This window comes from Capra hircus, chromosome 26 (genome assembly GCF_001704415.2).
Source record: "Capra hircus breed San Clemente chromosome 26, ASM170441v1, whole genome shotgun sequence".
Taxonomy (NCBI): domain Eukaryota; kingdom Metazoa; phylum Chordata; class Mammalia; order Artiodactyla; family Bovidae; genus Capra; species Capra hircus.
The window spans coordinates 14,644,960-14,660,998 of NC_030833.1; the positions used below are offsets into that span (position 1 = coordinate 14,644,960).

Sequence of the window (16,039 nt, forward strand, 5' to 3'; positions counted from 1 at the left end):
CTAATCTCTGAATGCTAAGACTTTTCCCCCCTCATTCCTAGTTTCTCACATGGTTATAGAGGAAGTGAATTTTATGCAGAACCATCTTGAAATAGAGAAGACTTGTCGAGAAAGTGCTGAAGCTTTGGCAACAAAGGTGAGACATTTCATATAAAGGAATTCTACCTAAGCTTTTAAAGTTCAACTTGCTTTTCTACATAGTGACCTCTATTTTCTTCTGCTTTTCTAGCTCTCTAATCAGTTGATTCTGATCCTCATCAGAGGTCTCAGAATCCTGAAATGTGATTATGCAAATATCTGTCTTAATGCCAAGATTATTTCGATTATAAAAAAAAGAAGTGTTTGTATATGTGTATCTCAGTATTTCTGTGTGTGTGTGATTTTTGCCTATGAAAATGGTCCCAGAGTGGTCTGTTGAACTCGACTTTCCTGATGTCTGTGCGTTTGGTTAAAATGCTAAACAAGTTTAAAACTAACTGAAAGTGGCATAAAAGAGCAATGAGTGTTTCCTGTTTGAATCAGATGAAAAAGTCAGCCTCAGACTGTACATTTCAGGTGATTATTTGTGAAAGCAGAGTGAGGGCATGCTAAAGGTGACCTCCAGTGCACCACTGATTGCTTCTAGCTGATGAATTTACCAAGTGTGTAATTTTCTATATTCTATCTCATCAGAAGTACATTATTATTAAGGAATATTTTTTATCTCTGTCTTACGTATTTTGGGTTGGGCAAAATGCATCTGAACCACTTCATCAGAAAATGGATTACAGTGATTTTCAGCCAGATTTCATTAGTGATGCTGGTTTTGTTTCTTTCCTCTCTCCATTGTCACCTACCTCCATAGTGTTTCTTTGGATGCACCTGAAACTCTGTATATCAGACAGTCAATCAGTCAATTTAATCTATGTGCATTAGCATTGTGCTTGCTAGAGGTATTTGCTTAATTGTTTGCATAACGACACTCCATTAGAATTCATAAGATATGCAGGCAGAACCTAAATAAGTATATTAATGCGTGTATATAGCTTCTCTTCCGTTATTTGTCCAAAGAATCTATAGCGATAGAGGCCGTTGCTTTAAAAAGAATGATAACATGGAGGTTCTATTCTGTGTATCTCTAGTGTTCACAGGTTCATAATACTGTTTGAATTTCTTTTCATTTCCTTTTCTTCTTTTGGGCCAAGTAGGAAAAATGTATTTGGAGCATACTAGCTATTCTGAATCTTGTAGTGGGTAAGGATAGTTTCTGTATTTTCTCTTGTTTTTGACAAGTATTCCTGTTGCTATAGTACATCCACAGTGAGAACCCTATCTCTCAGGACTGGCAGTTTATGGAAAACAGTGGTTTGGGAGGTAGTATATACAGGTTTTATTACCAGTTATATAATTTTGGACCTACATGACTTTGACCAGGTTAATTCTGTTCCCTAGACGGCTGTTGTCTCATCTTAAATGACAGGATAACCTTGAATTAGGACTAAAGTGAAAATGGAATTAAAGTTTATGATAACTTTAATCATTGGTCCCCTTAAAAGTTATTTTATTATTTTCCTCCCTTTCGTATTTAACAGTTGATTTTGAGCAGAAGAATTCACGCATCTAACCTGCAATTATCATGTCATAATTTTCAAAGTAGACCAGGATTGATTTCTTAAGAATACCCAGACCCACTGCTCTAGGAATATGGCCCAGGCATGTGAATGTTGAAAAAGTTGCCAGGTGACTGTATAGTCATCCCTGGTTATGACTGTGTTACTAATCTCTGGGGCCATTTTTACAGTTTAGTATTGATAATAGAACCCTTAACGTAGAGTTTGTCTTCTTAAGAAGCCCTTTTGAAAATGGACAAATGGTTTGTTTTTGAGGCTACAGTGTACTTTAGGATACAGTGTATGTGGACTTTAGAATAAAAAACCAAAAAAATCTATTTGATTAAATGCTATCAATATGCTCATTAGATGTGAAAGAAGCTACAGCTTTGAATACAAAGTTTGGAAGCCTCATTATATGTGTGATCAATAAGTGAAAGTAACACATCCTGATTTAAGTATTAATTGTCATTTTTGAAAATAGTTTTCATTTTCTAAAAAGCAAAATTCCTGTAAGTTCTTATTTTTCTAAGTCTTTGCTCTGAAATTAAGGGCAAATAGAATGTTTAATTCTTATGATGCAATTTGGATTATTTCCTTAGAAGCAAGTATGGATGCTTTGCTTTGCTGAAATGTGAAAGTTAAACCAATAGAATATAGACCAGTTATTTAAATTGTATGATCCAGGTCTGTTTAACATGCTTATTTTGTATCTTTAACTATCCATTAAACTGTGCTCTATATAAAAACCTTGTTTAAATTTGAATATAGCATAAGGTTTTGTTCCTGTAGGGTTATGAAAGGTTTACTTTTGCCTTCTAACTTAGAAGAGTTCTGAGACAGAAGTAGCGTGCATTAACCTATATAATCTGATGGCTAATAACTGCAGTGACATTGCTTAGCTTAAATTTGTGAGTTCAGAGTTCTCAAAAATTTCTACTTCATATGGTCATAAGATTTCATGTGTATAAATCTTGTATATTCTTCTTTCAGAATATGAAAATGATGTTTCCAGAGAAGACTTGAAATTATGTTTGGCTTTTTTTCTTGAGAAAGTAACTTTGTTGAATAGAGTAATTGTATTACAGCCAAATAGTTGGTAGATATTGGTGCCTAGTTTGATAGGAGCATTAAACTCTTTTGAGAGCAGAACTGTTAACTGTTACGTTATCAAATGTTACTTTGATGGTGGCCTGGGAAGTAGTATGTTAAGCATCAGATGGCAAAAATGAGTATTTCCAGTTTTTCATGAATCCTGGGGAAAGGAACATTGTATAGATAAATGCCTTGGTTGAAGAATACTAGCTTATAAATGATTTCTGGAGGAAAATTAATTAGTAACAAGATTAATCTCTTTTGTTACTATTAGCTAATATTTGTTGAATTTTTACTGTAAGTCACTTACTATGTTAAATGCTTTATATATAATATGTCATTTAATCTGCATATTATGGGATGGAGACTATTTTAATCCTTAGTAGCTAATGAGAAAACTGACACTGAAAGATTATTCTAGAGGCAGAGACAGAATTTGATTGCAGAGCTGTGTTCTCAGCTCTGCTATAATACTGCTGCTGCTAATTATATAGGAATAAATACCCAAGTACTGCATTCCTCCATATCAATTATTCTTAGTGTTGATGTACATTTGAATCACCTGGGAAGCCCTGAAGAAGTACTATGCTGGACTCTATTGCCAGAGATTTTTGGCCTGGTGGGAGGGCCTGCTTCCTCAGGTCAAATATGGGAAGGTTTTTTTTTTTTTTTTTAACTCTACAGATTGTAATGTGCTGGGCTGGGAACCATTTGTTTATTAGGAGGCAGAATTACAAATTAGCTCTTGAGTTTTTCCACTCTTTTCTTAAATTATTCTTTTTTCCCTGCGTTCTGAAAAGATTTCATCCTTTGAGAACTGACAGTGATCCTTGAGCCTCTAGTGCCGTGCTCTAGCATCGATGTTCAAAGAAGCCACGACAGTGCTTACTGGAATTGTCCATCTGAAGGAAGAGGGACTGGGAAATTGTAGGTCTCTGATCATATTTCTGATCCTCTCCTGTGATAAGGAGAGCTAGAAGCTGGAGCTATGTCTGGGGACTGGGAGTAAAAGCCTGTGCCTGATTCTTTGAATGGATCTCGCCAGCCTTCCCAGGAAGAATCCAGGAAAGGGTTCATAGCCATTCCTGAGTGATCCTTCCTGATTCCCCAGAGAGGTCAGGGAACCTCTTGTGTTCCAGCCCTTGCTAGTGATATGGGCTGGGCTTTCTCTGAGAGAAATCCTGAGGGGTCCTAATCATGATGACAAATGAAGGACCAAAGCCAGACAAGTGCCATACTAAACATCTTATTCTGGTGTAAGGTTTACATGGAGAAGGGCCTTTAGCGTTCTGGTGAAATATTTCTATTTGTATTTATATTCAGTGTCAGTTATTAAATTCAGAACTTGTTTTGATGGCCAACAGCCCTTACTAACTGCAAGCACATTTCTGTATCTTACATTTTATACTAGAGAAAGCAATCTACTAAACACTTCCTACTTAAATAAGAGAAGATCTTTCATATTTGAGTCTTGGGAATAAAGCAAAATCATATTTTCCTTCAGTGGACTTTGGATCAGGTTTAGTCTTTATGTGTGCTTTGTATAACATTTATACGCACATGAATACAGGAGCTAAAGAAGGTAATGATAATTAACAACCAACTCATTTTTTTACATAAAGGGCGTGCTAAATACATCAATGAATTAGGTTTGCTTCATCTGCAGTGACATAGAGATAATAGAAACATAGCTTGAACTTTCTTCTGTTGTGTATTATTAGAATTCTAGGGATAGACAGAAACACGATTTGAATTAGTTTAAGCAAGAAAAGGGGGTAAAAAAGTAGGAGTTTGTTCAGAGCGATATTGGAGAATCCCATAGAATCCATGAGCTGGTCGCATTTTAGGAATAGACTGGAACCCTGTGGGAAACCCAGTGTCTTGCTTTTCTCTGTCTCTGCACAGTGGCTCCATTTTGGCCTTGCTGCAGACTGCCTTTCTCTATTCCTCAGTTGAGTCGTGTGGTGTGGTTGCCAGTAGCTACTGTACATCCAGACACATGGATGGGAGTTCCTGCCCAGGAGAACAGGAATTGCTTTGGGAGAACTTGGCTGTTCCAGAAATTGTGTGGAACATGAAGAGGCAGTGGCAGTGTCTCAAAAACAGGGAGTGTGGGACAAACATATAAAAGGTGTTCACAGCACAGCATCAAACCAAATAAAGTGTCTTAAATTAGGACTATTAAGGACTGGATAAATTGAAATTCGATATAATCTATTCTGGTGTTTTATCTTAATTCTTCTTGTATTTATCTGTTATAACTAGCATTTTCACATGTAAGGCATAGGTCTTAATTAGTTTAATGTTAAAAAGTATAAATAAAATAATATTTAGTGACTCTTCTGTTTCATGCTGTGAATGTTGATGCATGTGTAGACAAAAAGACACTTAATTTGACTGTTGTATAAAAACCCAAGACACTCATTTGCTATTAAAATAACTGTCTTTATATTTGCCTTAGTTAAATAAAGAAAATAAAGCATTGAAAAGAATCAGCATGTTATACATGGCCAAGCTGGGGCCAGATGTAATAACTGAGGAGATTAACATTGATGATGAAGATTCAGCCATGGACCCGGAGGATGTTGCCAAGACTTGTGTCTCAGTACAGTGTCAGAAGCAGATCAAAGGTAGGATTCCTGGCTTAATTATTGAACATGGTTTTGACTTCTATTAGGATAATGCTTCTCAACCCTGGTTGCACATTGAAACTACGTAAGGATTTCAATAAATACTGATGCCTGCGTCCTTTTTTGGAAAAAAATTCTGATTATTTGTCCCCGAGGGTAGTCTGGTTGAGAATCATGATGACTGTAGCTTTATGAGTTACTTTCTTGTTTGGGATTAGATACTTTTGAAAGCGCCATCTTGACAGGAACAGTCAGTTAACCTATACATGTCTTAAGGATAGGACTGTGTGTTAAGATATTTTTGTTAAATGAAAGAAAGAATGAATAAAAATTTATTTGGCCAACACCTTCTATTAGTCGGATTTCTCTGTTGAAATCTTTGGGAAGATACCTCCAGAAATTGCTTTGTCTCTGCCCTCTAAGAACTTCTCCTAAGATTCAGGCAATGAACTAGAAGCAATATGTAGTATTAAGCAACTGTGTTGGTCCCCAAATGATTCTATAAGACAAAACCACATAATACATCTGTGAAGTACACATTAACTCTTTTAATAAATAAACACGCACATATAGTTTAGGATATAGGAAAACAGTCTAGGGCTTGGTAATTATTGGAGCATTTTAACTTACTGTACATGTCAAGAATAATATTTGTTGGTCTGATAGATAAAACTTCAGTTGGAAACATAAAGAAGAAAGTAAAAAGAAAGCCATTTTAACCCTGTGTGTGCTCAATTGCTAAGCCATATTCAACTCTTTGTGATGCCATGGACTGACCACAGCCCACCAGGCTCCTCTATCCATGGGCTTTCCCAGGAAAGAATACTGGAGTGTGTTGCCATTTCCTCTTCCAGGGGATCTTCCTGATCCTGTAATCGAACCTGCGTTTCCTGCATCTCCTGCCTTGGCAGGGAGATTGCTTAACCACTGAGCCACCTGGGAAGCCCCTCTTACCCTCTCACCTAAGAAAAAATTGTATTTATGTTGGCAGGAATGGGGAGAGGAAGTTTAAAGGCTTTCCTTTTGTTTCTATTTCTCCTTTCTGTTAGATCTTGAATAGTATGGTCTCTGATTCTTTTTCAAGATTAGTCCAGCAGTGTAGAAAGTGGTTTTGAAATAAGTCTCTTGAGAGCCCCTTCATTAATCTGGGTTCATGTAAAAAGTTTGATTTAATTTATTAGTAAATAACCATATAGAGCGTTTCTTATTGTCCTTGGAGAAGGGTAAGAAATTAAAAGCACTTAAAAGCTAAGTGGCAAAACTATGTGGGCCTGGGTATAAATTTAAGTACTGTACTAGTCCATGTATTTTTTTTTTTTTAACATTTGAGCAGTAGAAGTAACTTTAATATAACACCAGAAGCTTTTGCTTTTATAGTGCCTAATATTTTTACTCTAGTAACACAATTTTCAGTTAATCTCAATAATATGAAATATGAAATAAATTAAGAAACAAAACACCCACAACTCTGGAGAGAAAATTATTAGAATTAACCCTTTTTCAAATAGGTTATATTTTGAGTCAGTTCAAATAATATTTAAGGGCTATAAATTGGCAGCACGTCAGGATTTTTTTTCTTTAAATCAAAATCTCCGAATTGTTAGCTGCCCCGTTTGTTTGTATTGCATTGTGACAAGAGCCCATGGCCATTATAAAATAAAAAAGAAATTAGTACAATGCCTTAATTTGTTTTGCCAAAAGCTTAAAAAATCCTTCTTCTAAAATGCCAGACAGTTTCTAGAATATAGGTTTGATACAATGCAGAGAAAACATAATCTAGTACATTTAACATAGTGAGAATGCCTGATAGAAAATTTAAGAAACGTAGCTATATTAGGAGTGGGGAACAAGTGAAATTTCCATTGTCTTTTGCTGCTTCCTTTTCCTTCTAATTGTTGAAAACCTTTGACAGTAAACTTATGGACTGGTATTTTCAATTCTTCTGACAAGATTGATTTCTTCTTTTAAAAATAAGGCTTTATTTTTTCTTTAAAAATGCAGAACTTCGAGATCAAATTGTATCTGTTCAGGAGGAAAAGAAGATATTAGCTATCGAACTGGAAAATCTCAAGAGCAAACTTGTAGAAGTAACAGAAGAAGTATGTATCTTAGGCCCAAAAGGGGGGACCTTTAGTGTTTTAAGATGTTTGGGGACAGGCTGCATCAAAAACTTGCTGTTGGAAGCTAATTTCTGACATGAGAACCATGTACCAATTTTAATCTTCTCTTGTCCCCACTATTCCAGACCTACAAAATGGTATAGAAAATAAGATCATAAGCATTCATGGGCCCACTCTGTAGCTCAAGAAATAATGTACTAAAACAGCATCGAAGTGTTTCCTGTTACCCCGCATGTTTCACTGTTTGCAGATTTGTGATAGTGATACCTGTATCTGAAATCAAACACTGTTGCTGCTGGTGAAGAATGATTTTGCTTCTCTAGTCGAGGGCTAACTCAGTAGAGAAAGGCTCTCCTCCTCTGTACCTCCCAACACAGGCATATATGGTAGATGGTAGAATGGGTTCAAGTGGGTATTTGGAGAATCTTTTTATTTTTCCTTCTGAATTGTCTGTAAAAGCAAGAGCACGTACTTAGCGTTCTTTGCACGTGACTTCAAGAATCTGCCTTTGCAGTCTCAATTTAACTTGTGTCAGTGGTTCTCAGAGTCAGTATCCCAAGGTTTCCCCACTGATGTGTTATAGCACCTTGATATCTTGCTAGTGATATCAAGTGTCCCAGAGTATTGGTCCCTTCAGTGAGCAGCCTCATCCAGTTCCCATACACATATTCTTAAGGACCAGAATGTGAAAAAGGTTGGGAAGCAGTGTCCATCTACCTCCCAGCCTCAGTTACTGTTTCAGTAAGTGTGAGTGGGAAGAAGGATAATGATATTTTGAAAGTACTGAGCAGGGTATACCAGTTACTAATTTAAACAGAAAGCAACAGTATACTTTGTACTAAAAGAGACCAGTTCACAGACTCTCTGGAAGTGCTGATGGATTCAGGGGCCCTTTCAGGACCATCATCTTAGCTTGTTTCTTGAGTGTTATCGTAGGAGAGAAAGACATTTTGATGCATTCCATTTCTCAGTTATAATTATTTATTGATGATTCACTTCCCTCCCATTTAGAGGTATTATTGGAAGCCATTTCAGAAGTTAGTTTTTTTATGATTATTTCAGACATCTGAAAAGTATAAAAAGTAAAAAAAAGTATGAGCATCCATATGCTGACCACGCAGTTCAGTCCATAAAACGTTAACATGTTACTGAAACACATGTGTATCTCTCCCTGAGTGCCTTCTGACTCCCTGCCCTGTTTCTCCAAGCAACCATTATTCTGAACTTGGTTTTTATGATTTCAGTGATTATATTTACATATCTACTATAATAACTAGTATTTTGAATGTTTTTAACTATATAAACTTGCTTCTTAAATTCAACATAATGCTTTTGAGATCTATCCACTTGCTATATGTAACTTTACATTCTTTTTTTAGAACTTTACTATGATACTCTCTTTTCCTGTGATGCCAAAAATTATTTCAGAAATTGAAGTTTTTTGGGGGGAGGTTTTCATATGTATTTTATTTAAGCCAAAGGTCAAAGCATTTTTTATTAAAAAAAAATCTGTGTATGTTTTACATAAGCCAAATGTCATCAAAGTGTAAAATGAATGCCAAAATTTAATGTTGTATTTCTGATTAAATGATTCAGGTATATTTTGGGTGCAATCTAGTTGGATTTTTCCTTTTGAAATATCATTTACGTTGGATGACTAGAACATTGCCATATTTAAGGAGCAATGCTAATGCTATTTGGAATATGTAAAGAAGTTCCAGATATATATCCTAAATTAAATAGATACTTTGAGGCTATAAAAATGCTTTAATAAAAGCCGAACACAGTGAAGGCAATTATTGCTTTAATGTAGCATCGTGTTGAAAATTGAACAGCAGTTTAAGTCACCCATCATCATGTCATGTTTTACAATTTTGGATGTTTTCTCCTCTCACAATATCACATTTTTAGGTAAATAAAGTTAAACAAGAAAAAGATGTTTTAAATTTGGAAGTTCTTGAACAGAGAAAAGTCTTAGAAAAATGCAATAGAGGTATGTGTTTCTAGTCTATTCTTTCAAATCTGTAACTTACTTTGTTTATATATATTTTGTATTATTTTATACCTGTGTCTAAAGAGTGTTGTAGCAGAAGTTTTCTATATTGTGTCTTCTTAACATCTAGCAATGAATCTCTCTCATTTCCTGTTCTTTTATCACCTAAGTTAGAGCGGAGGAAATTTAAAAGTGCTTCTGCTTAAGGAATTAACAACCCACTCATTTTGAAACTTCAGACCTAAATCCTCTTTTGTCCTACATGTATCCTGGGACCATGGCCGTACTGGTATTTATGTATCTGGTAGGGTTATTCAGTAAACCTCTCCTCAGTCCAGCAGAGATTGGGATAGCTACATAAATACATGCAACATTAGATGATAAAATTTTAAATTAAGAGGAAGAGGAAATAGTTTCATCAGTACTATCTAGATTCCATACATATATGTTAACATACAATATTTGTCTTTCTCTTTATGACTTCGCCATGTACAATAGGCTCTGGTTTCATCCACCTCATTAGGACTAACTAAAATGCGTTCTTTTTTTAAAAGCTGAGTTGCTTTCCATTGTGTATATGTACCAAAATTTCTGTATCCATTCGCTGTGGAGATGCAGACATAGAGAACAGACTCATGGACACAGTGTGGAAGGGGGTGGGGGCCAAGTCACTTTGTTCATGTCCGACTCTTTGTGACCCTATGGACTGTGGCCCTCCAGGCTCTTCTGTCCATGGGATTTCCCAGGCAAGAACACTGGAGTGGGTTGCCATTTCCTTCTCCAGGGGATCTTCCCAGTCCAGAGATTGAACCTGCATCTCTTGGCAGTTTCTTTACCACTAACGCCATATAAGAGAGTGGCATGGAAACATATACATTACCATATATAAAATATTGTCAGTGGGAATTTGCGGTGTGCCATAGGGAGCTCAAGCCCGTGTTCTCTGAACACCTAGAGCAGTGGGATGGGGTGGGAGTTGGGAGGGAGTTTCAGGAGGGAGGGGACATGGCTGATTCTGTTGATATATGGCAGAAACCAGCACGGTGTTGTAAAACAAATATCTTGCAATAAAAAATTTAAAGAAAAGAGGATATGGAAAACAGGACAAAGGGAAAGTGAAAGTATGTGTTCAGATACAAAGTGCTTCCTTGTTCCAAGTCCTTGCACATTTCCTGCCTGTGTGCCTGAAGTCTGCCTGTGAGCTCTCTGGGAGCCAGAGCCATGAGAGATTGGTGATCTTTTCTGTGAATCACAGAAAAACTTACCTCTTCGTCAGGAGAAGCAGACCTGCTAAGAAGGAACTTTCTTCTAGAGAAAATTCTGTGTAATTTGATTTTATCATCCTAGTCATAAAGCATAGCATCTAATCTCATGGTGCCATTTCTTATGTCTCTGCGTTTAGGACAAAGGAGTTATGCCAAAGTGCAAACGTAATTCTCAAGGGGAGCAGGGTTTCTTCCTGTGCCTTTTGTTCTCCTTTTTCCCTTCAGCCACTGTCTTTCCTAGTTCAGAAACTACCACTCGAAAAGGAAACCTTTCAGACCCAGGACCTTCCCTGTGGGTAGTGGTGGTGGTTCTCTATCTTTGTGTCATTCATGAATTGAGATTCTTTCCTTTTTAATAAATGAACTTGTAGCTAAGTGTGGGAGATGCACTGGGTTATAACATTTCCTTTGCTCTTTGTGCATTTAAGAAGATAGAAATGGCATAGAAGAATTTTCAGTTGTGATACACTATGCTATTGACAGGGTTCTACAAAGGTTAGTATGATGGCCCTTGCCTTCAGGGAGTCTCCTATCTGGGAAGAGAGAGAGATTATGTAAATAAATACATGACTGGGACCAACCCAATTTATTTCAGGATCCAAGAGGACCAGGACATGTGAAAATTCACGTTTTATCATAGTGTTCTGGTCATAGGAAAGAAAGTCAATTATCTTGCGCAGGACTTCTTTTTAAAAATAGGTTTGAGAATCATTTAGCTCTCAGGGACCTATAATTCACATCACAAACCACCACTTACATTGCTTCACTTGAGCAAGACTGTTAGTCTTTCCTCTGAGGAGGCGGTAGATTGACCGAGTACAAAGTTTGAAATTCTATGTCATTACACAGCAAACCAGTTCTTAGTCAGTTAAGACTGAAGTGCCCCGGAGGAACAGCTTGTGAAAGCAGCCATTAAGAGAGCCTTTTTAAAGCTTTTTATCGCTATGACTCAGCTCAGAGTTGAGAGTGCCTGGCCAGAATCTGATGGAGAGATCAATGTACTATCCACCCATGTGGTACCTAGTTGGTGATGACGCCATCACTCCCTCTGTCCCATCTATATCATTATTTAACAAAATGTCAAAAAGTAGGAAAGAATTCACGTTGCTTCTATTTGACAGGATATTCCCTTTGAAGGTTTCTGCCCACAGGGATTCTTCAGTTCAAAGCTCTGACTCTGGGTCTCTACAGATCTAAGGCTGTTTCTTTTCTTTATAAACATGGATAACACTTCGAAACAACTAATACACACACACACACACACACACACACACACACTTTTCTTTCTTTTTATTCAGGTAACATACTTTTTTTGGTGGGAAGTATAAATGCATATTGGAAAAGGAAAAAAAAATCTCAACTTTTATAGTCCAGGTATGAGCGCTGTTAACATTTTAGTGTTTATTCTTCTGGGAGAGGAAAGGAGGGGAGGGACAGTTTATAGGTAGGGGACTAAGAGGTACAAACTATTATGTAATAAGATAATTTACAAGGATATGTTACACAACACAGGGAATATAGTCAGTATTTTATAACTAAATGGAGCATAACCTTTAAAAATTATCAATCACTATACTGTACACCTGTAACATAATTTTGTGCATCAACTATATTTCAGTCAAAAAGCCTATATATACAGGTTAAATTGTTTGTTAAATATGTTTATAATATATATGAAGTATAACGAAAATACCAACAAAAAGGATAGTCTTTTTATCCATTGGTACTTTACAAGCCCCTGAACATCAATCTCTACTTATATTTCTTCATTGAATTTTTATCATAGTTTTTATTTGTAGTTTTTCAGATATGTATGTATCTCTGAACAGCATGTTATTTAATTTTGCGTGAACTTGCTATATATGCTGTCATTTTCTCTGTGTCCTTCTGCAACTTTTTGCATTTGTGAGGTTCATCCATATTAAGGGGTTGTACTGTGGTATGTTTCTTTTCACTGCTGTATAATATTTCATTTGATGTCTATACCAAAATTTGTTTATCCAGTATCCAATTGGTGGATGTTTGAGTTTTTTTCCAGGTTTTTGCTATTCCAAGTCATCCTGTTATGAGAATTCTTACACATGTCTTCTGGTGCAAATAATCAGAGTTTCACTAACGTACACACCAAATGTAATATTTTGTCTTCAATTTCACTACATAATGGCAGATTACTTTTAAAGTAGGTCTGTAAGTTTATATACCTGTTAACAGTGTGTTTGTTTTCATTGTTCTGTGCCCTGTCCAAACTTGATATAGCTATACTTTAAAATTTTTGGCAGTCACCTCTTTGGTGAGTATAAAAAGAAAGCTGTGGTTTTCCTTTCCATAGCTTTACTTTACTTTACTTTACTTGGTTACTGATAAAGATATTTGTTGGCCTTTTACATATTTCCTCCTCTGTGAAACTTTTGTTGATGTGTTTTGTATGTGGCTTTTAAGAAACAGGAATGAGTTCATTTTAAAGATATATCAAGAAGGTCTTTCCCATTTAGGAAATATGCCTCTACAATATAATTTTTTATGTTTTTATGTTGGTTTCTACCATACAACAGTGCACAACAGTGCAAATCAATCATTATATATAGCCTTTCCCTCTTGAGCTTTCCTTTCCACTCCCATCCCACCCCTTTGGGTCATCACAGAGCACCAGGCTGGCCTCGCTGAGCTATCCAGCGACTTCCCACTAGTTTTCTGTCTTATACACGGTAGTGTATATATAGCTACACTACCTTCTTAATTCATCCGACACACTCCTTCCCCCGCTGTGTCCCATCATCTGTTCTCTATGTCTGCATCTCCATTCTTCCCCTGAAAATATGTTCATCAGTACTGGTTTTCTGGATTCTGTTATCTATGCATCAATGTGCAATATTTGTTTTTCTCTTTCTTCACTCTGTATAAAAGGCTCTAGGTTCAGCCACCTCACTGCAACTCACTCAGTACAACATAATCTGTTGGCAGAATATTTCTTGTATATTTCTCTACTTACTGACCCCTCAATGTTGGGTCATCTAGATTGTTTCATTATTTTCAGCAATGATGCAGAGAGCACCTTTACAATTAGATCTCTGTAGGTTCGTGATTCATTCTTTTAGGAGAATAAATACATTTCTCAAAGTGGAATTGTTGAGTCAAAGGGTATGAATAGTTTTAGATTTTTGATTCACATTGCCAGGTTGCTCTCTGAAAAGGTGTTATCTAATTTATATTCCAGCCAGCAATGAATGTGGGTGTGTGTCTGTCTGAATAAGGAATCCTTTTGATGCTGTTTTTTCATCCATTTGCCTGATAATCAGTGTGGCCTATTGTCAATTTTCTTTTCCTTGTCTTCCTAAGTGTCCATGCTGGCAGTAGAAGAGTATGAGGAGATGCAGGTGAACTTGGAGCTGGAGAAGGACCTTCGAAAGAAAGCAGAGTCATTTGCACAAGAGGTAAATGTTTTGCAGAGACCTCATTTTTTAGTTTTATGTTTAAAGAGCTTTGCAGATGACATATGAAAACATTTTTTGAAGTTGAACAAACACTTGTCACTCTGAATAAAGATCATCTGATCTAGGGAGCTATTTGGAATAGTATCAAATTCACTGAACTTGGTGTCAGAGATCTGGGTTTACATTTTGCCATGTCATTTGGGTAGTAGTTGTTTGTTACTAGGAGTTCTTAACCTCTTTGGGCTTCACTTTCACCATCTGTAAAATGGGTGATGGTACCAACCTCACCAAGTGGATTGTAAAATCAAATGGCATGCATCTTCATAAGAATTTTATAAACTAGAAAATGCTATACTGTGAAAATAAATTGTATTTAGGGATGCCCATCCCATTACTTGTGATTGAAAGTCTGGTTTGAGTACAGGATTTTTGTATATTTTGTATGTTGAGAAACTAGGTTACATCTCAGTATACCATCTGAAAGAGCAACATCATGGTCTTCAGTGACTGTTCAGTGCTCTCATTGTATGCCTTGATTCTGCCACTTGCTGTGGAACATTGTTACACATGTTATACATCCATTATCTGAGCCTTTCCTCTCATGTTAGAGATAAGCTTTGAGCTTCTCATGCTCTGGGTTAACTTTGTTGACACGTGGTGGTTGGGTATTCCACGGCTCTGTGACTGGTTTCCAGGGAAATGATGAGGCATCAGTTGGCTGAGCTGTAACAGCTTATGACGTGCTATGTGTTAACAGCTTATGATATGATCTATATGAGATCTTCTCCATCATGTATAAATATTTTGAATCTGTGTGCCTACTGTGGGTTCAAGGAAGGTAGCTAAGGAAATGTAAGCATTCTTAGGTGGAAGTATCCAAGGTATAGAAGGAAGACAAAGTGCAGGGTTATGGGAATGACATTTGAAGATCAGATGATGGTTTTGTGCAAGAGTTTTTCCATATTTGAAGGTAACTGTGGTAGTAATGAACCCTATAAAAGTTTATTCTGAGAAAATATGATTTGAAATATTATGATTCAGTTTATTCAGAGAGTTTAATGAAAGGTGAGTAAATATTTATTCTCTTATTTCTTGGAAGGAGGAAAAAGAATTGAAGTGTGTTAGAGCCCTTTGGAAAAATCTACAGCATGTAAATAATGGAGCTAAAGAAATGGCTGAGGGGAGAGTAGAGAGAATGTGAAAATGCCTCCATTGCAAAACTAAAAATGTTGGCTGATTTTGACCTGCATGCAAGGGTCTTAATTTTGAGAGACATTTTCAGTTTCCATTTCTTGTTTGCAGAATGATGTTAGAATACAAAGCAGCTCAGAGAAAAACTTGAAGGCCATGCAATAACAGAAAGGATAGATGGAAGAAGTAAGATTCCTTTAAGAATATAAAAATGAATGATCATTCTGCCATGCAGCCCGTAGTGATTGGCGCAAGCAGTGCTGACAGGTTAATCCAGAATAAGGAGAGAGATGTTTGAGGAGGGAAAGCGAGAGCAGTGGTACTTACCCTGCTGGTGCGTGTGTGCGTGCGCGCGTGCATGCGTGTGCATGCGTGTGCTAAGTCACTCGGTCATGTCCGACTCTTTGTGACCCCATGGACTGTGCCCGCCAGGCTCCTCTGTCCATGGGATTTTCCAGGCAAGAATACTGGAGTGGGTTGCCATTTCCTGCTCCACATTGCTGGTAGCATAAGTATTTGCAACAGTGATCCATGATTTTACAGTATCTGAGGCTTGATCTACGCAATCGTAAGAAGAAAAGACAAAACTGAATTAGAACTGGTATATCTTCCCTTTTACATGGTTTATGGATTCTCAGGTTTTCAACAGACAACTGCTGATAAAAGGTATCTGACTTAACTAGAGAAATACCACTTTTGCATTTTGTTCTTATGGTGTTCAGCAA

General features: G+C 36.7%; 1 protein-coding gene across 3 annotated transcripts in view; it reads left to right on the plus strand.

Moving 5' to 3' along the window:
- SHTN1 (shootin 1) overlaps nucleotides 1-16,039 on the plus strand; it is a 113,252-nt gene that overhangs the window by 45,387 nt on the left and 51,826 nt on the right. For all 3 annotated transcript variants that reach the window (XM_018041468.1, XM_018041469.1, XM_013975257.2), the window contains exons 4-8: nucleotides 42-136; nucleotides 5,146-5,314; nucleotides 7,316-7,413; nucleotides 9,346-9,427; nucleotides 14,029-14,123. In XM_018041468.1, the coding sequence (XP_017896957.1) occupies nucleotides 42-136; nucleotides 5,146-5,314; nucleotides 7,316-7,413; nucleotides 9,346-9,427; nucleotides 14,029-14,123 (539 nt within the window). The remainder of the gene's footprint in view (nucleotides 1-41; nucleotides 137-5,145; nucleotides 5,315-7,315; nucleotides 7,414-9,345; nucleotides 9,428-14,028; nucleotides 14,124-16,039) is intronic.